Raw genomic sequence first — 17745 nt, forward strand, 5'->3', positions numbered from 1 at the left:
GAACAATCACAAAGAGGCAGTTCCGGTTTATGAGGAATATCGACATAGCCACTTACGTAGTGGTAATCTCGCCACCATACTATTTCCAACCAGGATTGCATCCAGTATCTCATTCCTAAGTGACATTTCAGTGTTGTCACAATTAATCAAGTCCGCTCGTTACTGACTGATTTTGACGTTGACGTTTGTCTGAGCAAAAGAATTTTTTTTTCTCTTTGTCTACCTACCTATCTTGGTAGGTACCTCACCTATGAACGCAAAGACACCACTTGGCAAGAAAACTCATCGACGATGTTTGATTCGGTCATATCCGGGTGGAGAGGGGCAAGGTAAGTCGCACTTACACGGTAGCCTACCACGGTGACCAACCCCTGCCCATGCATAGAGGCGGGCTAGACAAATGCAAGATGGCGAAAGGCGGACCCAAATATATCGGAAAGGAACAAGGTGGTTTATCTGTTTGTTTGTCCGCTACTTTAGCTTACCGGACATGGTGACCCTAGTGCACTATACCTTCTTTATCTTTTTTTTTCCTTTCCTCTTTTTTCTTCACCTTCTGCCATCTTGTGTTTGTGTTTCGCCTTGTCGATAGCCTCGAGTGATTTTATTGTTCCACCGCACTACAAGTTTGATGTTGCACGCCCCTTCTTCATTGGCGGTAGGCAAAGGGGACAGATAAACAAACCAAAAGATAAAACAAGGAAAGAAATGAGCAAGGCTCAAACAAGGCAAGCGAAGTGAGCTCCTGTCTACACGTCACGTGGGAAACACAAGCTGGCTCTTGCGATGGGCTGCACGCAGCCGCCCTCCCTGACACGGACAACCCAGGCGAAGACATATTGCCCAGGCCTCCGTTTGCTCTTGCTTCCCGGCTTGAGCAGAAATGGAAAACAAGCCTGGCCGTCAAACCATCATTGATGGACATTCAAAAGAAGTCGTATCAGCTTGCCCTCTACCTCTCGTCATCTCCAGTGCCGCTTCTGCTTCCTTCTCCACATGTCTTTACAGCTCCTGTGTCTTTGTGCCGTGTCTTTAGTAACGCGGCTGCGAGCACCGGACTAAACATCCTCCAAGCCCTCGCACCTGGGATCTTTGCTGTCTGTTCGCTCGCCATTTGAGCTTGCTGCAGCTCTCCGTCGGTATTGCCTGCCTTTCCAGCACTTCTGCACGTCAGTTAGTATAGAACAAAAGTCTAGTCGGACCAATAGCCTGACTCCCGTATGTGCAAGCCGCCTGCCGCCCGCACCACACATAGGGGATATACCGCCAGGCCCCTTATCAGAATCCTCAACAACTTGGCTTCTCACCACCTCGTCTGTTTGCCTCTTGAACCATGGACTTCCCCAGTCAACCTTCATCGACGTCTGGCATAAGAGCTCTGCCTGCTGTTCCAAACGCTGCCAGCACCGTATTCAGATTATCATCCCCAACTAGACCCAGCCCCGCCAAGTCTCACTCTCCCTGTTCTTCGGGAGCGTCGTCCGCAGTCACCAACGTAACGCCGGTCTCGAGACACAACTCTCCTGATTCAGTATTGCGAGCTCGCGACTTCGATCTCCTCGTTCATTCTGTTGGTCCTCAGTCGCCAAGTGCAACGGCAGATATACTAGATCTTTACTCCGAGACCGGCCCCAGCATCATGGACGGACCCCGAAACAGTCAAGGGCGTAACGGCCGAGCCGAGATAGAAGATCTTTTGACAGGCCGGGGGCCGGGTACACCGAGAGGACTGGAAGCGTGCGTGGGTGGTGGTTCTGGTGGACATCATCAGCCGCGTTATGTCGATACTGATCCTGGCCTCTGGTGGCCAGATGTTCCAAATGTGTGCAGCAGCCGGGCAAGCCCTGCTTCGTACTTTAGTTCTTTTCAAGCCGGAGGGGGTGGTGCCGGCTGTGGCTATGGCGGCAGCAACTGCGGTGGCGACGGCACTCTGAATTCCCCATCGGCTCCCTTCTCAACGGGCATAATGACCACCGGACCACGGTTACGGGAAGGATCTGCCGGAAGTGATGTTGCAACTTCAGCAGACACTGGAAAGAGCGACCCGAGCAGTCAGAAACAGGCGCAATCAGGCAGCAAGAACAATAATTCCATAGGGGGTAAGCAAACGACCTGATTTCCTTTCACCTATAAACTCTGTTGGTCTCCTCCAGTCCAACAGAGAGAGAAAACATCTATCATGCGCATTTTCTTTGTTTGAGGGGTGAGGTTCTGGGATCATCTCGAAACTCGAGTTGAAATATCAATTTTCTGACGAGGAACTGACCAAATCAATGTGATCGCAAACCATCAGAACCGTCCACGAGCGGTGATTCGAGGCCTGGCTTGAATCTTCAGCAGTCCCTGGCACCGGCTGGCAAAAGTCGCACGGATAACAGCGGGTTGGCAACTACGTCCTCGGTCGTGCCTTCCTCATTCGGTTTGCAAAGACTTTCCAATTTGAGCCACAACCACTACTACTGGCCATCATCCCGCCCAAACATTTCATCTCCCACTTCTTCTCCTGTACAATACAGTCACAACAGCAGCCGTAATCTCCCTCACTCTCCATTTTCTGTTGCTGCACCGAGCTCAGGCTTGCCAGGCTCCGCGGTCTTTCGGCCTGTGATCGAGCCAGGCAGGCAGTCTTCCGTATCAACTACTGAGATATCAGGCAACCCTCCTGTGACTCTTGCCACACGCTGGGAGTCGCTTTCACGAAATTCGGTTTCGACTTTGCAACCTACCCAGCACCATAACCAGCAGAACCAACACAGCACTATCTTGCACCATCGCAACCCAACTAGAGCAGCTCATCGCAAACATCATCATCCCGTCACTGACGTGACGTCAAGCAACACGATGTCATCTGCCGCGGCTGCTTCGAACGCGCACATGGCGCAAACTTCTCTGCCACTGCCATCGCCCATTTTAACTGCTCAGACCAGTGGCGCGCTTTCTGATGACGATACCTCGAACACTGCGATCGAGTACGACGATGGCGAAAACTATTTTGCCTACTGCTTTGACCGGGGCAACGGACGCTATACGCGCCTAATTCCCGCCGATGTCCTGCCTCCGCTGATGGACATCCCTTCGGTTGAGCACAGCTGCGTCGGAATGCGCGTACTGCCAGTTCCGCGGAACCTTGCGCCGACTGGCCGATCCATCAACATGCAGCCTGTTGATTTCGCAACGGTAAGCACTTCCTAAAAGGCGATTTCATTTGTCAAGATCAGATTCAGCGGATGGCGTATATACAAAACGACCAGTGTGTTTGCTGGCATCCTCAAGATCTGGAACAAGAAGAGATGGACCCGGTGAAGCACCGGGGACTGAGAAACTTCCTGAAATGTCATTTACTAAGCTTCAACTCGTCCGGGCAGTCTTATCGCGACTCTGTTTCCTTGACTACTTCTCTCTCGAGGAGCCCGGATCTTGTTCAGGTACACAACCCTTGTTTTTGATTTTGTGGGGTTTGGCAAGTGTGCTTGCTCTTCCATGCGTATCTATGTTTCTGCGCGCTGGCGAGATTTTGAGAACACCAATGCAGTCAACGCTGTGCTCCAATACCCGCTTAGTTTATGCGATGCAGGAAACAAAGCGTTATGGTAGCAGAGGAGCTACAATGTACAAAAGAAAACATGGGATGGACTATGCACTAACATTTCTTGTCATTACAAGTCGCGCATCGACAACATCGTCGCCACTCAGCCTCAACCCATGCCCCCAACGACTCCGAAGCGCCTCAAGATATACTGTGACAAATGGGTGCACGAGGGTGTCTGCGCATTCACTCAGCAGGGGTGCAAGTATAAGCACGAGATGCCATTTGACCGTGAGACGCAGAAGTCTCTTGGACTCTTTCATGGTCTTCCTTCATGGTGGCGGAAACATCACAGCGAGCTGCAACGCCAAATTGAAGCCAGCGACGCTTCTCCTACTGACCAACAAGCTCTAGTTGTGGGCAGCCGCTCCCTCAACGCCGGTGGGGAAGAGGCCATCTATATGGGTGGTGGTGTAGATGGGTATGGCGCCCATATTCAGACCCCGCTGGCCGGCCGCCGACCACACCACTCCAGTGACCTTTCTTGGCGGCGGCAAGAGGCTCATCCAATGGCCTCCACGGTTGAGATGACTTCGCCCCCAACCCCTCCATCATCGGGTTCCCGTGCGAACAAAACCTTTACCATGCCTGAACATACAGACTCCTCTACTTCTCATAGCCAGCGACGTTTTTCGAACTCTGGCCGTGGCGGAGTTTTGCCTGGCTTCGGTGGACATGTCAGTGAGTCCTCCCGAAAGCCCATAACCGTCTTGATGAGAGGCCAATGATTGCCACATCGCTCTGCAAGTACTGTCAGCTTAGAGTCTAACTGTTAAACATGGCGATAGCACCGTACATGACAGCAGGTCGAGGGCTGCCTGTGGGACGTGGAGTCGACAGATCAGCTGGCTGGGGTGCCGTTGGAACTCCTGTCCCGACTGGATTCCAACTTCCTGCAGGCGCAGCCAGCCGCTCTGGAACACAGAATCGTCCTGAACGAAGAGGAAGCAACAAGTTCGCCTCCATGAACATGTTCGATCAGCTCTCGCTCGACAATCCGCAAGATTCCCCCGATGATGGCGATGACAGCGGCGAGGGCGCTCAGCTCGCTTAACGCTCGAGATGTTACTTCAGCACTGGCTGAACTGAGTACCAACAAACAAACGGAATAGAAAACGACAAAAAATGCGAGGAGAGTGAGACGCTGGCCGCGAACCTCCATCCAGCTAGCTGGAGTGTTGCGTTGCGCGATGACGTTAGTTTTGCCCAAACAACCCGTGGCTTATTTATCGGATTGCTGACATCTGCCATAGGACTAATAAATTTCTTAGTCACTGTTATTTGGTGCTGATACTTACAATTAGATCGTGTCGGTGAAGGGTATCTATGTCAGGACGCGGCAAGCCCAATTAAATATTGAAGGACCCCATATGATAGGGGTGTATTTTGCCTTGCGCGATCTGCCACATTTCGACCATTCTTTCGGATTGGCTTGTCATCGAATTCTTTAAGATTTCTTTCTTTCCTTTTCTATGTCTCGGATCTCTGACAAAGTCGAGAGCACTGGCTCACGCCAAACGCAGCTCTTCAATATTTCTTACGCTTTTCTTCTCGGCAGTTTCCGCTTCACACGCTTCAGGACTTGGATCATCTTCCAACTGTACTTGCTGGTCGTAACTTGACGACGATGCCTCGATATTGGCTAATATTAGGGGCTTCGAAGACATATTGGAGGGAGCCACCGCATCTTCCGCTTGACTGCCTACCTGCCTTGCGTTCTCAATTCTTCCCAGACAAATTCCCTTTTCTGTTTTTCTAGTCCCTGGTTCGCGTCAAGGTAGGCGGCTGTCTGTACGTATGTATAGAATGAACGGTTATTTAGGTTTCTCATTGATGCCTTGGGTCAGAGCAGGAGGAATAGTTTTACCAGGCAATATGACCCAATGACAGAAATTTCTTCATTACATTAAGACAGGAAGAGGGATATTGTGAGCAGAAGATGCAACTCATCCAGTAACGCACAGGGTGGGAAGTTGCAAATATTAAATTGCAGTTCGATACAGTGCAAATCTTACGGTACAGACAGTACACCACAGTGCAGTACAGTACAGTGTGGTGTCGCTGAAGCTCAATCCACTTTGTTACTGCGGGGCTGCGGGCAACAGCAACGGTGGGGAGCTCACAGCTCCGTTGTTCATGGACGACACCAACTTCCCAGGCTGCCTGATGACCAGACCAGAACATATTGCTACCTGGTAGACGCAAATACGTCCCCAGATCCCAGCTACCCACAAAGTTTCCGATCGTAACTCAGTGAATATTACCACAAAGTAGCTCTGCCAAAAGGATACGACAGAAACCTTGAGGAAGCCATAGCTTTCCTGTCCCATCACGAGTCACTTCACGACCACAGCACACATAAGCTACCGATCGATCCCGAACCGCAACGGCTCCCTCGAGCAAGGCCCAACCCGCGCGGGGCGCTCGACCATGGATCACTGCGCTTCGGTCCTTCTAGCCTTCCCTACCGAAGAGGCTTTGACGGCCGATAATGAGACGTACAACAAGGCCGTCAAGGCGCACATCTCCAACATCAACTCTCTATTCAAGGAGCGTAGCGCTGTGATCGGAGATAATGCCTACAAGTTATTAGACGTATGTAACAGAGGGCCACTGAGGCAATATGGTGATATGGCAGGTTTTTTGGCAGTCTGTTTGCTGACAACGCTTGCTCGTTTGCAAATGTAGCTACTCAACCCGGCGGTAAACTCATTATCATACCTCTATCTTCTTGCCGCTTTACTGCCGCAAGGTACGAAGAACGCCGACTATGATAAGGAATTCGCAGAGCGTGTCATTCTCTTCTTCCGGCGGTTTGATCCCCGGCAGATCCGGTACATGGGCGTTGCATTCTCCGACCTCTTCTCCGCCACTGGTCGTCGCAATGTCATGCCAGTACGTCCTTTCCAACTTGAAGACTGAACGTTGCCCTTGTATCATGGAGCTTACTGACCCTGCTTCTGCTCCTCTAGCCTACCATTGCCGTGCCCATCTTGGCCGATGCCCTGCTTCGCCTCGATCCCTCAGGTTCCGTACTTACATCAAACCACATCTTCCTAATGAAGCTAGCGTATAACAGCAACGTTATCGAGCCTGCACTTCGGGTTGCTGCTAAACGCATTGTTCACTACCCGGGAATGATAAATCCGCCAGACCCCAAATCCCTCGTCCTATGCGATCTTCGCCTCCCGCCTTCATCTTACATATCCCAAGACACGGGCTTCACCACGAGGCTCACGGCGCTTCAGGTCCTTGAGTACGACTGGCTTGTTGGCCTGCTGTACTGCGCGGCCCGGGACTGGCCGGCGGCACAGGCGGCTTTCGCTCGTACCGCTTCACACCCTTCTCGCGACTCGGGCGTGAGCAAGGTCATGCTCGAGGCGTTCAAGAAGTGGGTGCTGGTCAGCTTGTTGGCAGAAGGCCGCATCACCACACCCGGTGGGTTCCCACCATACATCAGCCAGGCCTCTGCCAGGACATTTGGTATCATGGCCCGACCTTACGCGGCCGTTGCAAAGCGCTTCGAGTCGGCTGATGCCGACGCTCTTCGACTCGCAGTCGAAGTTTCCACCCAGCAGTTCGCCGAGGACGGCAACGAGGGTCTGGTCGCCGAAGTGCTCGAGTCGCACCAGAAGTGGCAGATTGTGCGCCTCCGAGAAGTCTACTCAAAGGTCTCGCTAGCCGAGATCAACGCAAAGACGAAGAGCGCCGTCACCGGTGCCCCAGTCGGTAGCGAGGAGGAGTTGACGCAGCTTATTGAGACCATGATCGCCTCGGGAATGTTGAGGGCCGCCATTGAGCCGCCCCGAGCAACCGGCAGCGATGGCGGAACCACGCCCGCCTGCCTGGCGTTCCTGGCAGAGGAGGCCGATACTACAGAGCAGGAGGTAGCCCAGCGGATAGCCCAGTCTGTTGAGCGCATCAAGCAGCTTGGCGCAGTCTACAACGCTACCAAGGAGCGGCTGGCCACTAGCAGGGAGTACATTAGGCATGCTGTCAAGGAGCAGAAGCGCGAGAAGGACAACCGTGAGGGCGGCTTCGAGACGCAGATTGAGGATGAGGATCTCATGTCCGGCATAATATCTGCGTAGTAGGAAAGCCTGTTTTTGAATCCAGAAATGTGGCAAGCGGCTGCTGAACAGTGTACATTTGACATTGATGTGTGGAATGAACCACACGTCCCAGTTCCTGACGTGGCACGACCCCGGCATGACCTTTTTTGCTTCGGGGTATCAGTAATATGAAACGGGGGAGTTTGATTTTTTTTCTACAATGAGCAACGGAGTTACGGGACAGGGGAACGGGAACATTGGACCAGACAGACAGCTCGTTTTCACATTTTTATTTTATTTTATTTCATTTTTCTCTCCATCTTGCGCTTTTCGTACAAGAATTCAAGACTCAGTTGGGGCGGTTACGAAAAGACATTGATCTATGAATGGGCAACGAGTCGAATTGACTATGCATGGCGCTGGAGCACCCGGAACACTTGGACTTCTTATTAAGGGGTTGTCTTGGGTCCGATTTATAGACAGTCGGGTCTATGGCGCGACAGCCATGTTCAACTAGAACTAGCAGTGTTGATAATAGAGCACACACACATTCAGGTAGATACCCACGTATCTACTCTGTGAACGAATGGTTGGCAAATGCCGTTACGAACAATCGACATGTGTCCGATGGACCGCTAAACAAAGAAATTGACTGCTTGATAAAGTAGCCCTTGATTTCGGTTGAACGAACCGGTGTCGCGAAAACACCGACTAAAGCTGGTATCTCAGATATACATCAGTCCCTAAATCCAGTCATGTGCGACTGGAACACACTACACTTAAGAGGCTTTGTCAAATAAAAAGAAATAGCTCTTATGCTATCTACCTTGCCCAAAATTCCGTAACGCCATGCCCTTACACAACTTCCACCTGATCTAGTGGTCCTTGAGCCACTTGAGAATCTGTTCATAAGCCGTCTCCTGAGCATTCTTGATATTGAGATCGTCATATTCACCAACAACGGCAAAGCCTGTACAGCAGTATTATTAGCCCCCGGAATTAGCATCATCAAAAGAGCAATATATCACTCACCGTGCGGTACTCCTGGGTACACCTGAACCTCGTGCTCGAGGTTGTTCTTGGACAGGTGGTCCTCCATCGCTGTCCTCACATCGTCCGAGAACATGGGGTCGTTCTCCACGCACACCAAGCCAAGGGGCGACTTGACCGAGACAAAATCCTCCATGGTGACCATGGACGGGTGCGCAAGTGCGCCAACCTTGATGAGAGGCCCTGAGGCAGTCGTCGTCTGAGCATCACCGCCAGCAGCTCCCGCGCGCTCCGAGGCGAGCAGGATGACATATCTGCCACCGAAGCAGTAGCCAGCCGCATAGATGCCGCTGCCGTGCGATATGGCATCGGCAAACTCCTCCTTGCAGGCGTCGATGACCTTGTGCAGGACGGGCATGACCTTCTCCTCGGTGTGGCGGGCGGACCACATGTCGATCATGAAGCTCTTGGCGGCCTCGGCGGCCTTGAGCTTGATCTGGTCGAGGAGCGAGAGGCCCTCCTCGGGGGCCGTGGCGGCGTTGGGGAAGGCGTCCCCCTCGAACAAGTCGGGCATGACGACGAGGAAGCCCTCGGTGGCAAACTTATCGGCCTGGATCTGGTTGTTGGTGGACTGGATGCCGGTGCCGCCCGTCAGGAGCAGTAGCAGCCTGGCGGGCGCGTGCGGGTACTCGCTGGGCTTTGAGATGTACGTGTCGACGCCGCCTAGTTTCCTGGTCTCGCCAGATCCGCTCTTGCCAGAGGCTGGTTGAAGGGCAGGCAGGGTTATGGTGAGCCTCGGGGTTAGCCGCACATGAACGCATTTGGTGTTAATTCAAAATCACTATATCAAATGAGCCTCAGGACAACTGACGACTTGGTCTGTCCGTCACACAGTGTTCGCCCATGGTAGGACCCGTCTGAGCTGGGGTGTCGCCGGGAATGATCGGCTCAGCGGCAGTTGTGCTTGCATCGGCGCTGGGAGCGGCAGGGGTAGTAGAAGCCGCAGCACCAGCAGCAGCATCGCTCTCAGGAGCTCTGGTTGCGTTAGGATCTACCTCGGTCATTTTGATAGCTTGACCTGCTTGCTTTGATATTGTATAACTCTTGTGTTTTCTTGTTTGTTGCTGTAATTGCACGAGATCTATTGTCGTGTTGAGCTATTGCTTGCTAGGTTGAAAGTGTGAGTTAGCTCAAGCAGATGGCTGATGTTGGTAACCATACGACAAGGAGACTCTCGTAAGTGCTCTCCCTAGCTCAAGGGACCCATTACGGCAGCCAGTGACGTACCCCGCCACTTACCGTTGGACCCCCTGCTAGGCTAGGCTACCAGACTCCTCAAGCAAATCGGATGACATAATCCCATCCCATAGTGGATTTGTGACCCCGCATCATTAAATGATTCGACGCGGTCAACACGCGTCCGTCGCGACAAATTCCATGCTTGATACTACCAACTTTGTGCACTTTTCAGCTCCTTCAAGAACATCATCAAGAAAGCCTTCTCGACACGAACAGACCATTTGGTCAGGACTTGATAGAAGCCGCACTTCAAGGATTCTCTCCCCATTTTTTTTTTGTTTTGTTTTTTTTTTCGGCCAGACAAGCACCATGGCTGACGCAGCTGAGCGGCAAATAACCCGTGGCGCTATCGCGTGAGTCTTCAACCTCCTCCTGCTGGCTTGTACAGGTATACCGCTTCGCCTTCAACCTCTCCTGCTAACATGGAAATTACAGTGCCATATTTAATGACCCGGAAGGTGTCAAGACTCGCTTCCCGGTACCAGTACTACAATGTCTGCAAGTAAAGCTTCTCGGCCAGCAGCCCAATGCCGGAGCTGCTGAAAGGTATCGCGTGGTTTTGAGTGATATCGACAATTACATCCAGTGCATGCTGGCTACACAAGCAAACCACGTCATCCACGATGATCAGCTTCAAAGAGGCTGCATTGTGCGTGTCAAGTCTTACCAAGCCAACACTGTCAAGGGCAAGAGGTATAGTATATTTCCAGACCCTGTGCAAGCAAACATGTTAGAGAGGGACACGGACTAACAATGCTGGTATTTATTGATAGCGTACTGGTCTTATTGGATCTTGAGGTCATACAGTCTCTCGGAGTACATGAAAAGATTGGTGAGCCTGCAAGCATCGAGGCCAAGGCCGAAAACACAACAAACACCACCATTGGTGGATCAGGCTTCTATGGCACCAAGACCGAACCGGACGTCAAACCTCAGATCCGCTCTCAGATGCCAACTCGCAACGCCGGTAGTGGCGGACCTTCTCACGGCCCTGGCAACGTCAACATCTACCCGATTGAGTCTATCTCGCCATACCAACACAAATGGACGATCAAGGCCCGTGTTTCACAAAAGTCCGACATTAGGACATGGCATAAGGCAAGTGGTGAGGGCAAGCTCTTTAGTGTCAACCTTTTGGATGAAACCGGCGAGATCAAGGCTACCGGCTTCAACGACCAATGCGACAAGTTCTACGACATACTTCAAGAAGGCCAGGTCTACTACATCTCCACCCCGTGCCGCGTTCAAATGGCCAAGAAGCAGTTTACGAACCTTCCCAACGACTACGAGCTCACTTTCGAGGATGGCACTCAGATTGAGAAGGCCGAGGACCAGAGCAGCGTGCCACAAGTACGCTTTAACTTTTGCAACATTCAAGAGCTGCAGGAGGTGGAGAAGGACGCCACAGTGGACGTTATCGGTGTCCTCAAGGACGTCGCTGAGGTTTCTCAGATCACCTCCAAGGCCAGTGGCAAGTTTTTCGATAAGCGCGAGCTGACGCTCGTCGACGACAGCGGCTATTCGGTACGCATGACGGTCTGGGGCAAGACGGCGCAGAACTTTGATGCCAAACCAGAGTCAGTAGTGGCCTTCAAGGGTGCCAAGGTCGGCGATTTTGGAGGTCGTTCACTTTCATTGTTGTCTTCGGGTACAATGACCGTGGACCCCGATATCCCTGAGGCACATCGTCTCAAGGGCTGGTTCGACTCGTCTGGTAGAAACGACAACTTCAGCACTTTTAACACGAACAGTGTTGCTGGTGCTACTGGCCGTCAGGATCAAACATTAACGATTCACAGGGTTAAGGAAGATAATCTGGGCATAGATGATGTGGCGTACTTTGCCCTCAAGGCAACAGTGGTTTATATTCGCCAGGAGAATTTTGCATACCCATCGTGCATCAACGAAGGCTGCAGCAAAAAGGTTACAGACCTTGGCGATGGAAGCTGGCGTTGCGAGAAATGCGATGTCAACCACCCGCGGCCGGAATATCGTTACATTATGTAAGAGTTCTTATATCTCTCATGCCTAGCTATACCAAACCCCACTTACTGACAATGGTCAACAGGAGTGTCAACGTGAACGATCACACCGGTCAGCTGTGGCTCAGTTGTTTCGATGATGTTGGTCGCATCATCATGGGCAAGTCAGCAGACGAGTTGATGGCGCTCAAGGATGAGAACTTCGAAGCTTTCACCCGCGAGTTTGAGAATGCAAACTGCAGGAAGCTCAGCTTCAGGTGTCGTGCCAAGATGGACACTTTTGGGGATAACCAGAGGTACGAGCTTCATTCCATGACACGCAGTTTGAATATAGGATTTACCCTAGTTGTGGTCATCAAAGCTGACATGGTGTTCTTTTCCTCGACAGAGTTCGCTATCAGGTCATGGGTGCCACCAAGATGGACTGGAAGAGCGAGGCCGCCAGACTTGCTGAGTTGATCAAGCAAATGATGATCTGAAACACGCTGGCCGTGGGCGATGTAGAGCTTTTGTCCATGGTGACTAAAACAAAATGGTGTTCAGGGTCAACACTCGACGCAAGAAGTTACATGTAGCCATGATGTGGCCGACAAACAAGGCTCACGGTGTTGACATGGTTGTGTAGGTGATGGAAACCTGCAATGGAATTGCGAGCTGGGGCGATTATGAGATAACAACACAAACAGACATGCGCCATGTCTGTGGGAGACGAGGCAAAATGGTCGGGTTCGCATGTATATGTGACTACAGATCCCACAGTGACAACTAATGTCTAAGAATAAATGACATAAATAAACAACACAAAACAAAACAAAGTCGCAGTACAGATGGCCGAAGAAACGAATTGACGGGAACGATGGCGTGCGGAGAAGATAGAAGGAGAATTGAAGGGGACGCAAGGGCGGGTGTAGAAGAGATAGCGGGGTATATAAATATAATCCTTGTGAGTTCAAACACGGATCGTTCACTTCAAAAGCTCAGATATCTCTTTTCAACGGACAGGCAGTTGACTCAAAGTATCATTTCCTCTCAGAATCTAGATAATCGTCGGTTCTCGTGGTTCTTTGGGACTCCATCGATTTAGCAACCACCTACTAGACAGTCACATAAGATAAGCCGACTATGTAGCCCCTGAGATGAATTCAGACTCACCCTGCTGATATTCCACTATGACAGCCTCCAAATAAAACGCAACGCTATTTTTGTTTCCTTTGTCCTTACCCCTAGAGATCCAGCGAACCGAATAGAACGACACACGGGGCTATATTACCCCATATCCACATGTCCAGGGGCTGTGTCTCGTTCGACTTCCTTTCGACTTTTCAAACCGTCTTGGGGAATTCCGGAGCTTCCTTGAGCCACTTTGTGACTTCTGCTTCCCAGCTCCGTAGGCGCATGATTTCCTCCGAGAACATCTGATTGTGCAGAGCAAATTTGTCGAGCTTCTCTTTCAAATCATCATTCTCCCGGACTAGGTCCGAGTAGGTAGCATACGTCTCAGTCGGTGCCTTTGTGATATACTCAAGCAGTGGCATCGGAGTAGTTGGAATTCTGCGCGGCGATGCGATCGTGGCTTTCGTGGTTCGCTTTCTGAACCTAGGTATCGAAGGGATATCATCTTGAGCATTGTCGACGTTTGGACCAGTCTCTTGCTTGCATACCACCTGCTCTTGCTCAGTTTCAAGCTTCCTTTTCTTGTGCCTCGCAACCGTCTCTTCGCCTGCTGCGAGAGCATTGAGCCCCAAGGCGAACGGCGACGACATACGGATGTTTGATGCAAATCCCTTCCTCTCATTGGCATCCATGAGGCCCAAAATATGCGCGGAATCTCCTTCCAGTTCTGGGTTAATCATGAAGTAGTCTCTGCCCAGCATGGGTGACGCCGGTGTCGTGGTCATGTCTGGGATTCAAGAATACTGTAGTTGTGAAGTCTCTTGATATGCTTGGTTGTGTACTGGACTGTTTTCGACCCGGATGATCCAGGCTATTGTTGGTAACGAGAGGTGCGGGAATGCAAACGGCTGTGTTCCTTGAGAAATAATCCTCAGAGTTACAAGTCTCTTGGTAGTCAAAGTTTCAATGGAACTAATGTTGGCTCAGATATGGGAGCTGAAGGCGAGATGAGATGAATGATGTCTGCCTATTGTGATTGAAATGGGCGAATCTGATAGCAAGGTGATTCTGTGAAAAGAGAAACTTTCAATGGAAAAAATAAGCAAAAAGGTCACTCATTATCAGATACCAAACTTTCTGAATGCCTTGAGCAGGCGCGTTCTGTTGTGGCAATGAAGCAGTGGTGGTAATAGTGGTCAAAAGTAGGACGGGGTGCGAGGGTTTTCTGGTTTCTTCTTCTTTTTAGAAGACAGAAGAGATGTTGCAGAGAGAGAGAGAGAGAGAGAGAGAGAGAGAGAGAGAGAGAGAGAGAGAGAGAGAGAGAGAGTGAGTGAGTGAGTGTACAAAGTGGCCTGGGTCTTCCCAGCTGTGCAGTCGCAACTTGTATAGTTTTGGGCGGCTCGTCTTCTTGGTTAATTCTTTTAGAAGTAGCCGGCTGCGTACGGTGTTGAAATCGTCAAAAATCTATTCCGCCCCGTATCTGCCGAGAGTATAGCTTTTGAGTGTCGAATCAATTTGTAAGTGATAATGATTGTAGCATTTCTTTCAACGATTTCATACCTCTTTCAGCTCCTCAACACTTATCTAGCTTGCGATGTTATGCATATAGAAAAGCACAACGAGGCCGACATGTACCTGCTATGCTCTACCACGAGCCATGGTGAAGCTTTACTTGCTCTATTATCACTAAATACTAGAGGAACAAAGGAGAGCTGTGCTATGTGTATCCCTGATTGGTCTGGCATCCGTCTATTCTTATTTGAGCTCAGCAGAGTACAGTCCCAAAACCCAATTTATATCAGATCATAGTAAAGAAACCACCTCGCTGGATATAAACCAAAAAAGTCCCTGGGCTCATACAGGTTGGCAATGAATCACATGAGTTTAGTAGTAATCATCATCTGTTGTGTTCTTCTTGCGCCTCAAGCTGCCGAAACGTCGCTTGAGTCCATCCTTGAGCCGGTTGCCAGTGGTATTGCTGCGGCGGAGGCCGTTGTCGGTAGATGTGTTCATGGCCATGGAGTCGTTAAAGGGGTTTTCAGCCCGTGACGAGGACGCTCCTTGCTGGCCACCTCCGTCAGCGGCGCTGCTGATGCTTCGCTGTCTAACCTGCGCACCGAGGTCCTTGCGTCTGGTACCGCTGCTGTAGGCAGTTTGGCGCGGCTGCATCTCCATAACAAAGTTGCCATTGCCATTCTCTCCGGCTGCCGTGTTTCTGCGCCTTCGAGCCTTCTGCTCTTTATGGTCGCGCTCGATTGTGTACGAGGGCTCTCCCTTGCCTTTCAGGTCATCAGGGTGATAAGGCTGGTCGGTCGCTGTCTGTCAGCTACAGTTGCAAGGCTCGCATATGAGGCTGCAGCAAAAAGGGTAACTCACAATGCCATCCCATCTCTTATAAGCGCCACCGGCTGCATCCCTCTCGCGCATGAGATCGGCTCCTTCCTCATAATCCATAACGTTCCCAGAAAAGTCAGTAGCGCCAGGTGGCACTTGAGATGTCCCTTGCAGCGGAACATGCCTCTGCAACGAGTCTTGGAGGAACTCGCGGGGCGTAGCCCTGATTGCCTCCATATTTGAGTCCTTGAGAGCCTCGACAGGCGCATACATTTTGTTAGTGTTCCTGGCAGCTAATGTCGCATCAAATGGTCCGCCATGATGGTAGGTGCCGCCGATGGTATCCAAGCTGTCGATGATGTCAGTGCGCGGCATGCCCGACTTGCGCAGATGAGGAGCGCGGTCTGCGGCGCGCACATCCCGCTTGATGATATCTAGAGGGCGGTGGGACATGTCTCCAGGGTAGCGCTGACTGAGCGAGTTTGAACGGGTGAGGCCTTTGCCTTTGTCGAAGTTGTTGCTTGTGCTACGAGTGTGAGATGCCCCTTGATTGTTCTGGTGGCTGGGAGGCGGACGACGGACAGACTGAGACTGACTGCGACCGATGCTTGCACTAGGCGGATAGTCCCTGGGCCTCGCAACGTAGTTGGAGCTGCTGCTTCTGCCAAAGCCCGGTCTTCTGCTGCTACCAAGGTCGTTGGGTGACACCGGCGAGGAGCTTGAATTGTTTCCAGAAGTAGGGCTTTGCGAGGATCGAAAAGCTGAGCGAGTGGGACTTGACGAAGCTGGGGGCGATGGGTACGCCGAGGCTATATCCTTTCTGCGCCTTTTCTCGTCCTTTGGTGTTCTGACGGATAAAGAGCGCCCTGTAGGGCTAACAAAAGAGCTTCCTGGTCCGCACTCTTGACTGGGTTCGGGAGCAGTCAATGGGTCAAGAATGTACTTCTTGGCCTATTTGGAGGAAAATGGGAGATGATGTATTAGCAATTTGAATTAATTTTTTTGGGGATATATGTTCGAAAATTTAGGGATTTTATCCAGGCGCAAGAGAGATGGAATATTTATTGAAAAGAAAAGAATAATACAACATGGTCGATGATGCCGACCATGGATGTCCAGAGAACTCTTGGACTTGTTGGACAGTGATGTAATGCGTGGATAAAAAAAGACATTGTTAAGCTCCCAGACATGCCGGGGAGATGCCGATCGCCAGGGACGTGACAGTTTGTGCACGGCTGAAATAACGCCGGTTGAAAACCAAACAACCCCCCTGGTTGGTAAAACTGGCCTAGAAAAAAGACGCGTGCCTGTCGGATGATAGACATAAGAGATACACAGTAGGTAGATAACGGTATGTAGCGAGCAAACCAAGATACCCTCCCTGTAAGGTGAAGAAGCTTGGAATATTCGGCGCACTCGCGGCCTACTATGTACAGAGTAGTATCCTGCGCTCACTCACTCAGGAAGACCTTGCTACTGGATGTGGAGCACGCCTGGTGATACAATGCAATTCATGACTGCGGACAAATGATGAACGTTGTGTTCAACTCACCCATTGCTTGTCAACAGAACTCGTCGACATTTCGAAAATGTTTTTTTTTGTCTGGTTGGAGAATACAATCTTTTCCCGTCGCCTCGATGGCGTGTTCTTCTCGTGTTGGAGTGGATGATGCGAGTGGCACCACGCCGGTCGAAAGCCGGCGGTAATTGACTGGAACTGGAAACAGGGAGATTGTAGGGCTCCTTAGCAAGGAAACTGGATAGACTTTTGTAGGCGTCGTCGGCGGTGAAGTTGGCATGAATCGAGCAAACCGTGCGGGAATCTCTGTGTGTTGAAAATTATGGAAAGGAACCAAGGTAGACAGAGCAAGATGGAGCCGGTGACAGCGAGGGATTTATGGAGTGAGCGGCTGCAGTGGACAGCCGAATGCGGTTACATAGCACCTACTCCTACTATAACCGGTATCCCAACTGACGCAGGCTGCAGGTGCGGTGCAGCCAAGTGGATAAGCATCCAAGCCTCACATCCTGGAACCCACCATGAAAGGCTTTTACCAGCGACATGTGCATATCAGTGTGATGTGGTACTATCAATAGTGGAGGTCCCTACTCTGTCCGAGCAAGGAATCTCTACCTAGGTAAGGTACCTAGGTATTGCCAAGGTGATTGCTTCATAGCTACAAGGGCGCATATTCGAGAAGCTGAAGCTCCATGATGGGGATGGTCGCGTCGCGCTAGTTTCCGTGCAAGCCGTGTTCTAGACTAGCTAGCCTGTCCGACCTAGCCTACATCTTCGGTACTAAATTCAATCCGTCTCGTCATACGGATGAATATTTGGTGGGATCTGCTATACAAAGTGAGAGCCAAGTGCGGGAAGTACCTTGTTGTT

At 51.1% G+C, this 17745-nt stretch overlaps 6 protein-coding genes across 6 annotated transcripts; 3 read left to right on the forward strand and 3 right to left on the reverse strand.

Moving 5' to 3' along the window:
• Window positions 1-1333: 1333 nt before the first annotated feature.
• On the forward strand, window positions 1334-4640 carry PgNI_08622 (uncharacterized protein; the record flags this gene model as incomplete). Its single annotated transcript, XM_031128617.1, has 4 exons — window positions 1334-2099; window positions 2294-3177; window positions 3664-4267; window positions 4375-4640. The coding sequence occupies 4 exons, from the start codon at window positions 1334-1336 to the stop codon at window positions 4638-4640; spliced, it is 2520 nt and encodes an 839-aa protein (XP_030978803.1).
• A 1090-nt stretch (window positions 4641-5730) lies between these two features.
• Window positions 5731-7677, forward strand: PgNI_08623 (uncharacterized protein; the record flags this gene model as incomplete). The annotated part of the gene is made up of 3 exons (XM_031128618.1): window positions 5731-6181; window positions 6275-6481; window positions 6559-7677. The coding sequence occupies exons 1-3, from the start codon at window positions 6017-6019 to the stop codon at window positions 7675-7677; spliced, it is 1491 nt and encodes a 496-aa protein (XP_030978802.1). The 5' UTR covers window positions 5731-6016.
• Window positions 7678-8290: 613 nt separating this feature from the next.
• On the reverse strand, window positions 8291-9824 carry PgNI_08624 (uncharacterized protein). Its single transcript, XM_031128619.1, has 3 exons — window positions 9500-9824; window positions 8671-9390; window positions 8291-8608 (listed from the first exon to the last, which is right to left on the reverse strand). Exons 1-3 carry the CDS (start codon window positions 9690-9692, stop codon window positions 8514-8516), a joined length of 1008 nt encoding a protein of 335 aa, XP_030978809.1. The 5' UTR covers window positions 9693-9824; the 3' UTR covers window positions 8291-8513.
• A 274-nt stretch (window positions 9825-10098) lies between these two features.
• On the forward strand, window positions 10099-12791 carry PgNI_08625 (uncharacterized protein). Its single transcript, XM_031128620.1, has 5 exons — window positions 10099-10280; window positions 10363-10620; window positions 10701-11930; window positions 11996-12205; window positions 12298-12791. Exons 1-5 carry the CDS (start codon window positions 10237-10239, stop codon window positions 12386-12388), a joined length of 1833 nt encoding a protein of 610 aa, XP_030978808.1. The 5' UTR covers window positions 10099-10236; the 3' UTR covers window positions 12389-12791.
• Window positions 12792-13231: 440 nt separating this feature from the next.
• PgNI_08626 (uncharacterized protein) lies at window positions 13232-13807 on the reverse strand (the record flags this gene model as incomplete). The annotated part of the gene is made up of 1 exon (XM_031128621.1): window positions 13232-13807. The coding sequence occupies one exon, from the start codon at window positions 13805-13807 to the stop codon at window positions 13232-13234; it is 576 nt and encodes a 191-aa protein (XP_030978807.1).
• A 1076-nt stretch (window positions 13808-14883) lies between these two features.
• On the reverse strand, window positions 14884-17187 carry PgNI_08627 (uncharacterized protein). Its single transcript, XM_031128622.1, has 3 exons — window positions 16909-17187; window positions 15399-16307; window positions 14884-15326 (listed from the first exon to the last, which is right to left on the reverse strand). Exons 1-3 carry the CDS (start codon window positions 16936-16938, stop codon window positions 14907-14909), a joined length of 1359 nt encoding a protein of 452 aa, XP_030978806.1. The 5' UTR covers window positions 16939-17187; the 3' UTR covers window positions 14884-14906.
• Window positions 17188-17745: the final 558 nt, after the last annotated feature.

This window comes from Pyricularia grisea, assembly GCF_004355905.1.
Source record: "Pyricularia grisea strain NI907 chromosome V map unlocalized Pyricularia_grisea_NI907_Scaffold_6, whole genome shotgun sequence".
Lineage (NCBI taxonomy): Eukaryota > Fungi > Ascomycota > Sordariomycetes > Magnaporthales > Pyriculariaceae > Pyricularia > Pyricularia grisea.

What these genes read in the sequence shown, in the direction of transcription:
- PgNI_08625 (XM_031128620.1), top strand. Translation starts at nt 10,237, where the DNA reads ATGGCTGACGCAGCTGAGCGGCAAATAACCCGTGGCGCTATCGC. An exon ending in ATAACCCGTGGCGCTATCGC is followed by an intron (nt 10,281 to 10,362) that starts GTGAGTCTTCAA and finishes TGGAAATTACAG; the next exon opens with TGCCATATTTAATGACCCGG. An exon ending in AACACTGTCAAGGGCAAGAG is followed by an intron (nt 10,621 to 10,700) that starts GTATAGTATATT and finishes ATTTATTGATAG; the next exon opens with CGTACTGGTCTTATTGGATC.
- PgNI_08624 (XM_031128619.1), bottom strand. Translation starts at nt 9,692, where the DNA reads ATGACCGAGGTAGATCCTAACGCAACCAGAGCTCCTGAGAGCGATGCT. An exon ending in TGTGACGGACAGACCAAGTC is followed by an intron (nt 9,391 to 9,499) that starts GTCAGTTGTCCT and finishes CCCTTCAACCAG; the next exon opens with CCTCTGGCAAGAGCGGATCT. An exon ending in GTACCCAGGAGTACCGCACG is followed by an intron (nt 8,609 to 8,670) that starts GTGAGTGATATA and finishes ACTGCTGTACAG; the next exon opens with GCTTTGCCGTTGTTGGTGAA.
- PgNI_08627 (XM_031128622.1), bottom strand. Translation starts at nt 16,938, where the DNA reads ATGTCGACGAGTTCTGTTGACAAGCAATGG. An exon ending in GTTCTGTTGACAAGCAATGG is followed by an intron (nt 16,308 to 16,908) that starts GTGAGTTGAACA and finishes TCCTCCAAATAG; the next exon opens with GCCAAGAAGTACATTCTTGA. An exon ending in ATAAGAGATGGGATGGCATT is followed by an intron (nt 15,327 to 15,398) that starts GTGAGTTACCCT and finishes GCGACCGACCAG; the next exon opens with CCTTATCACCCTGATGACCT.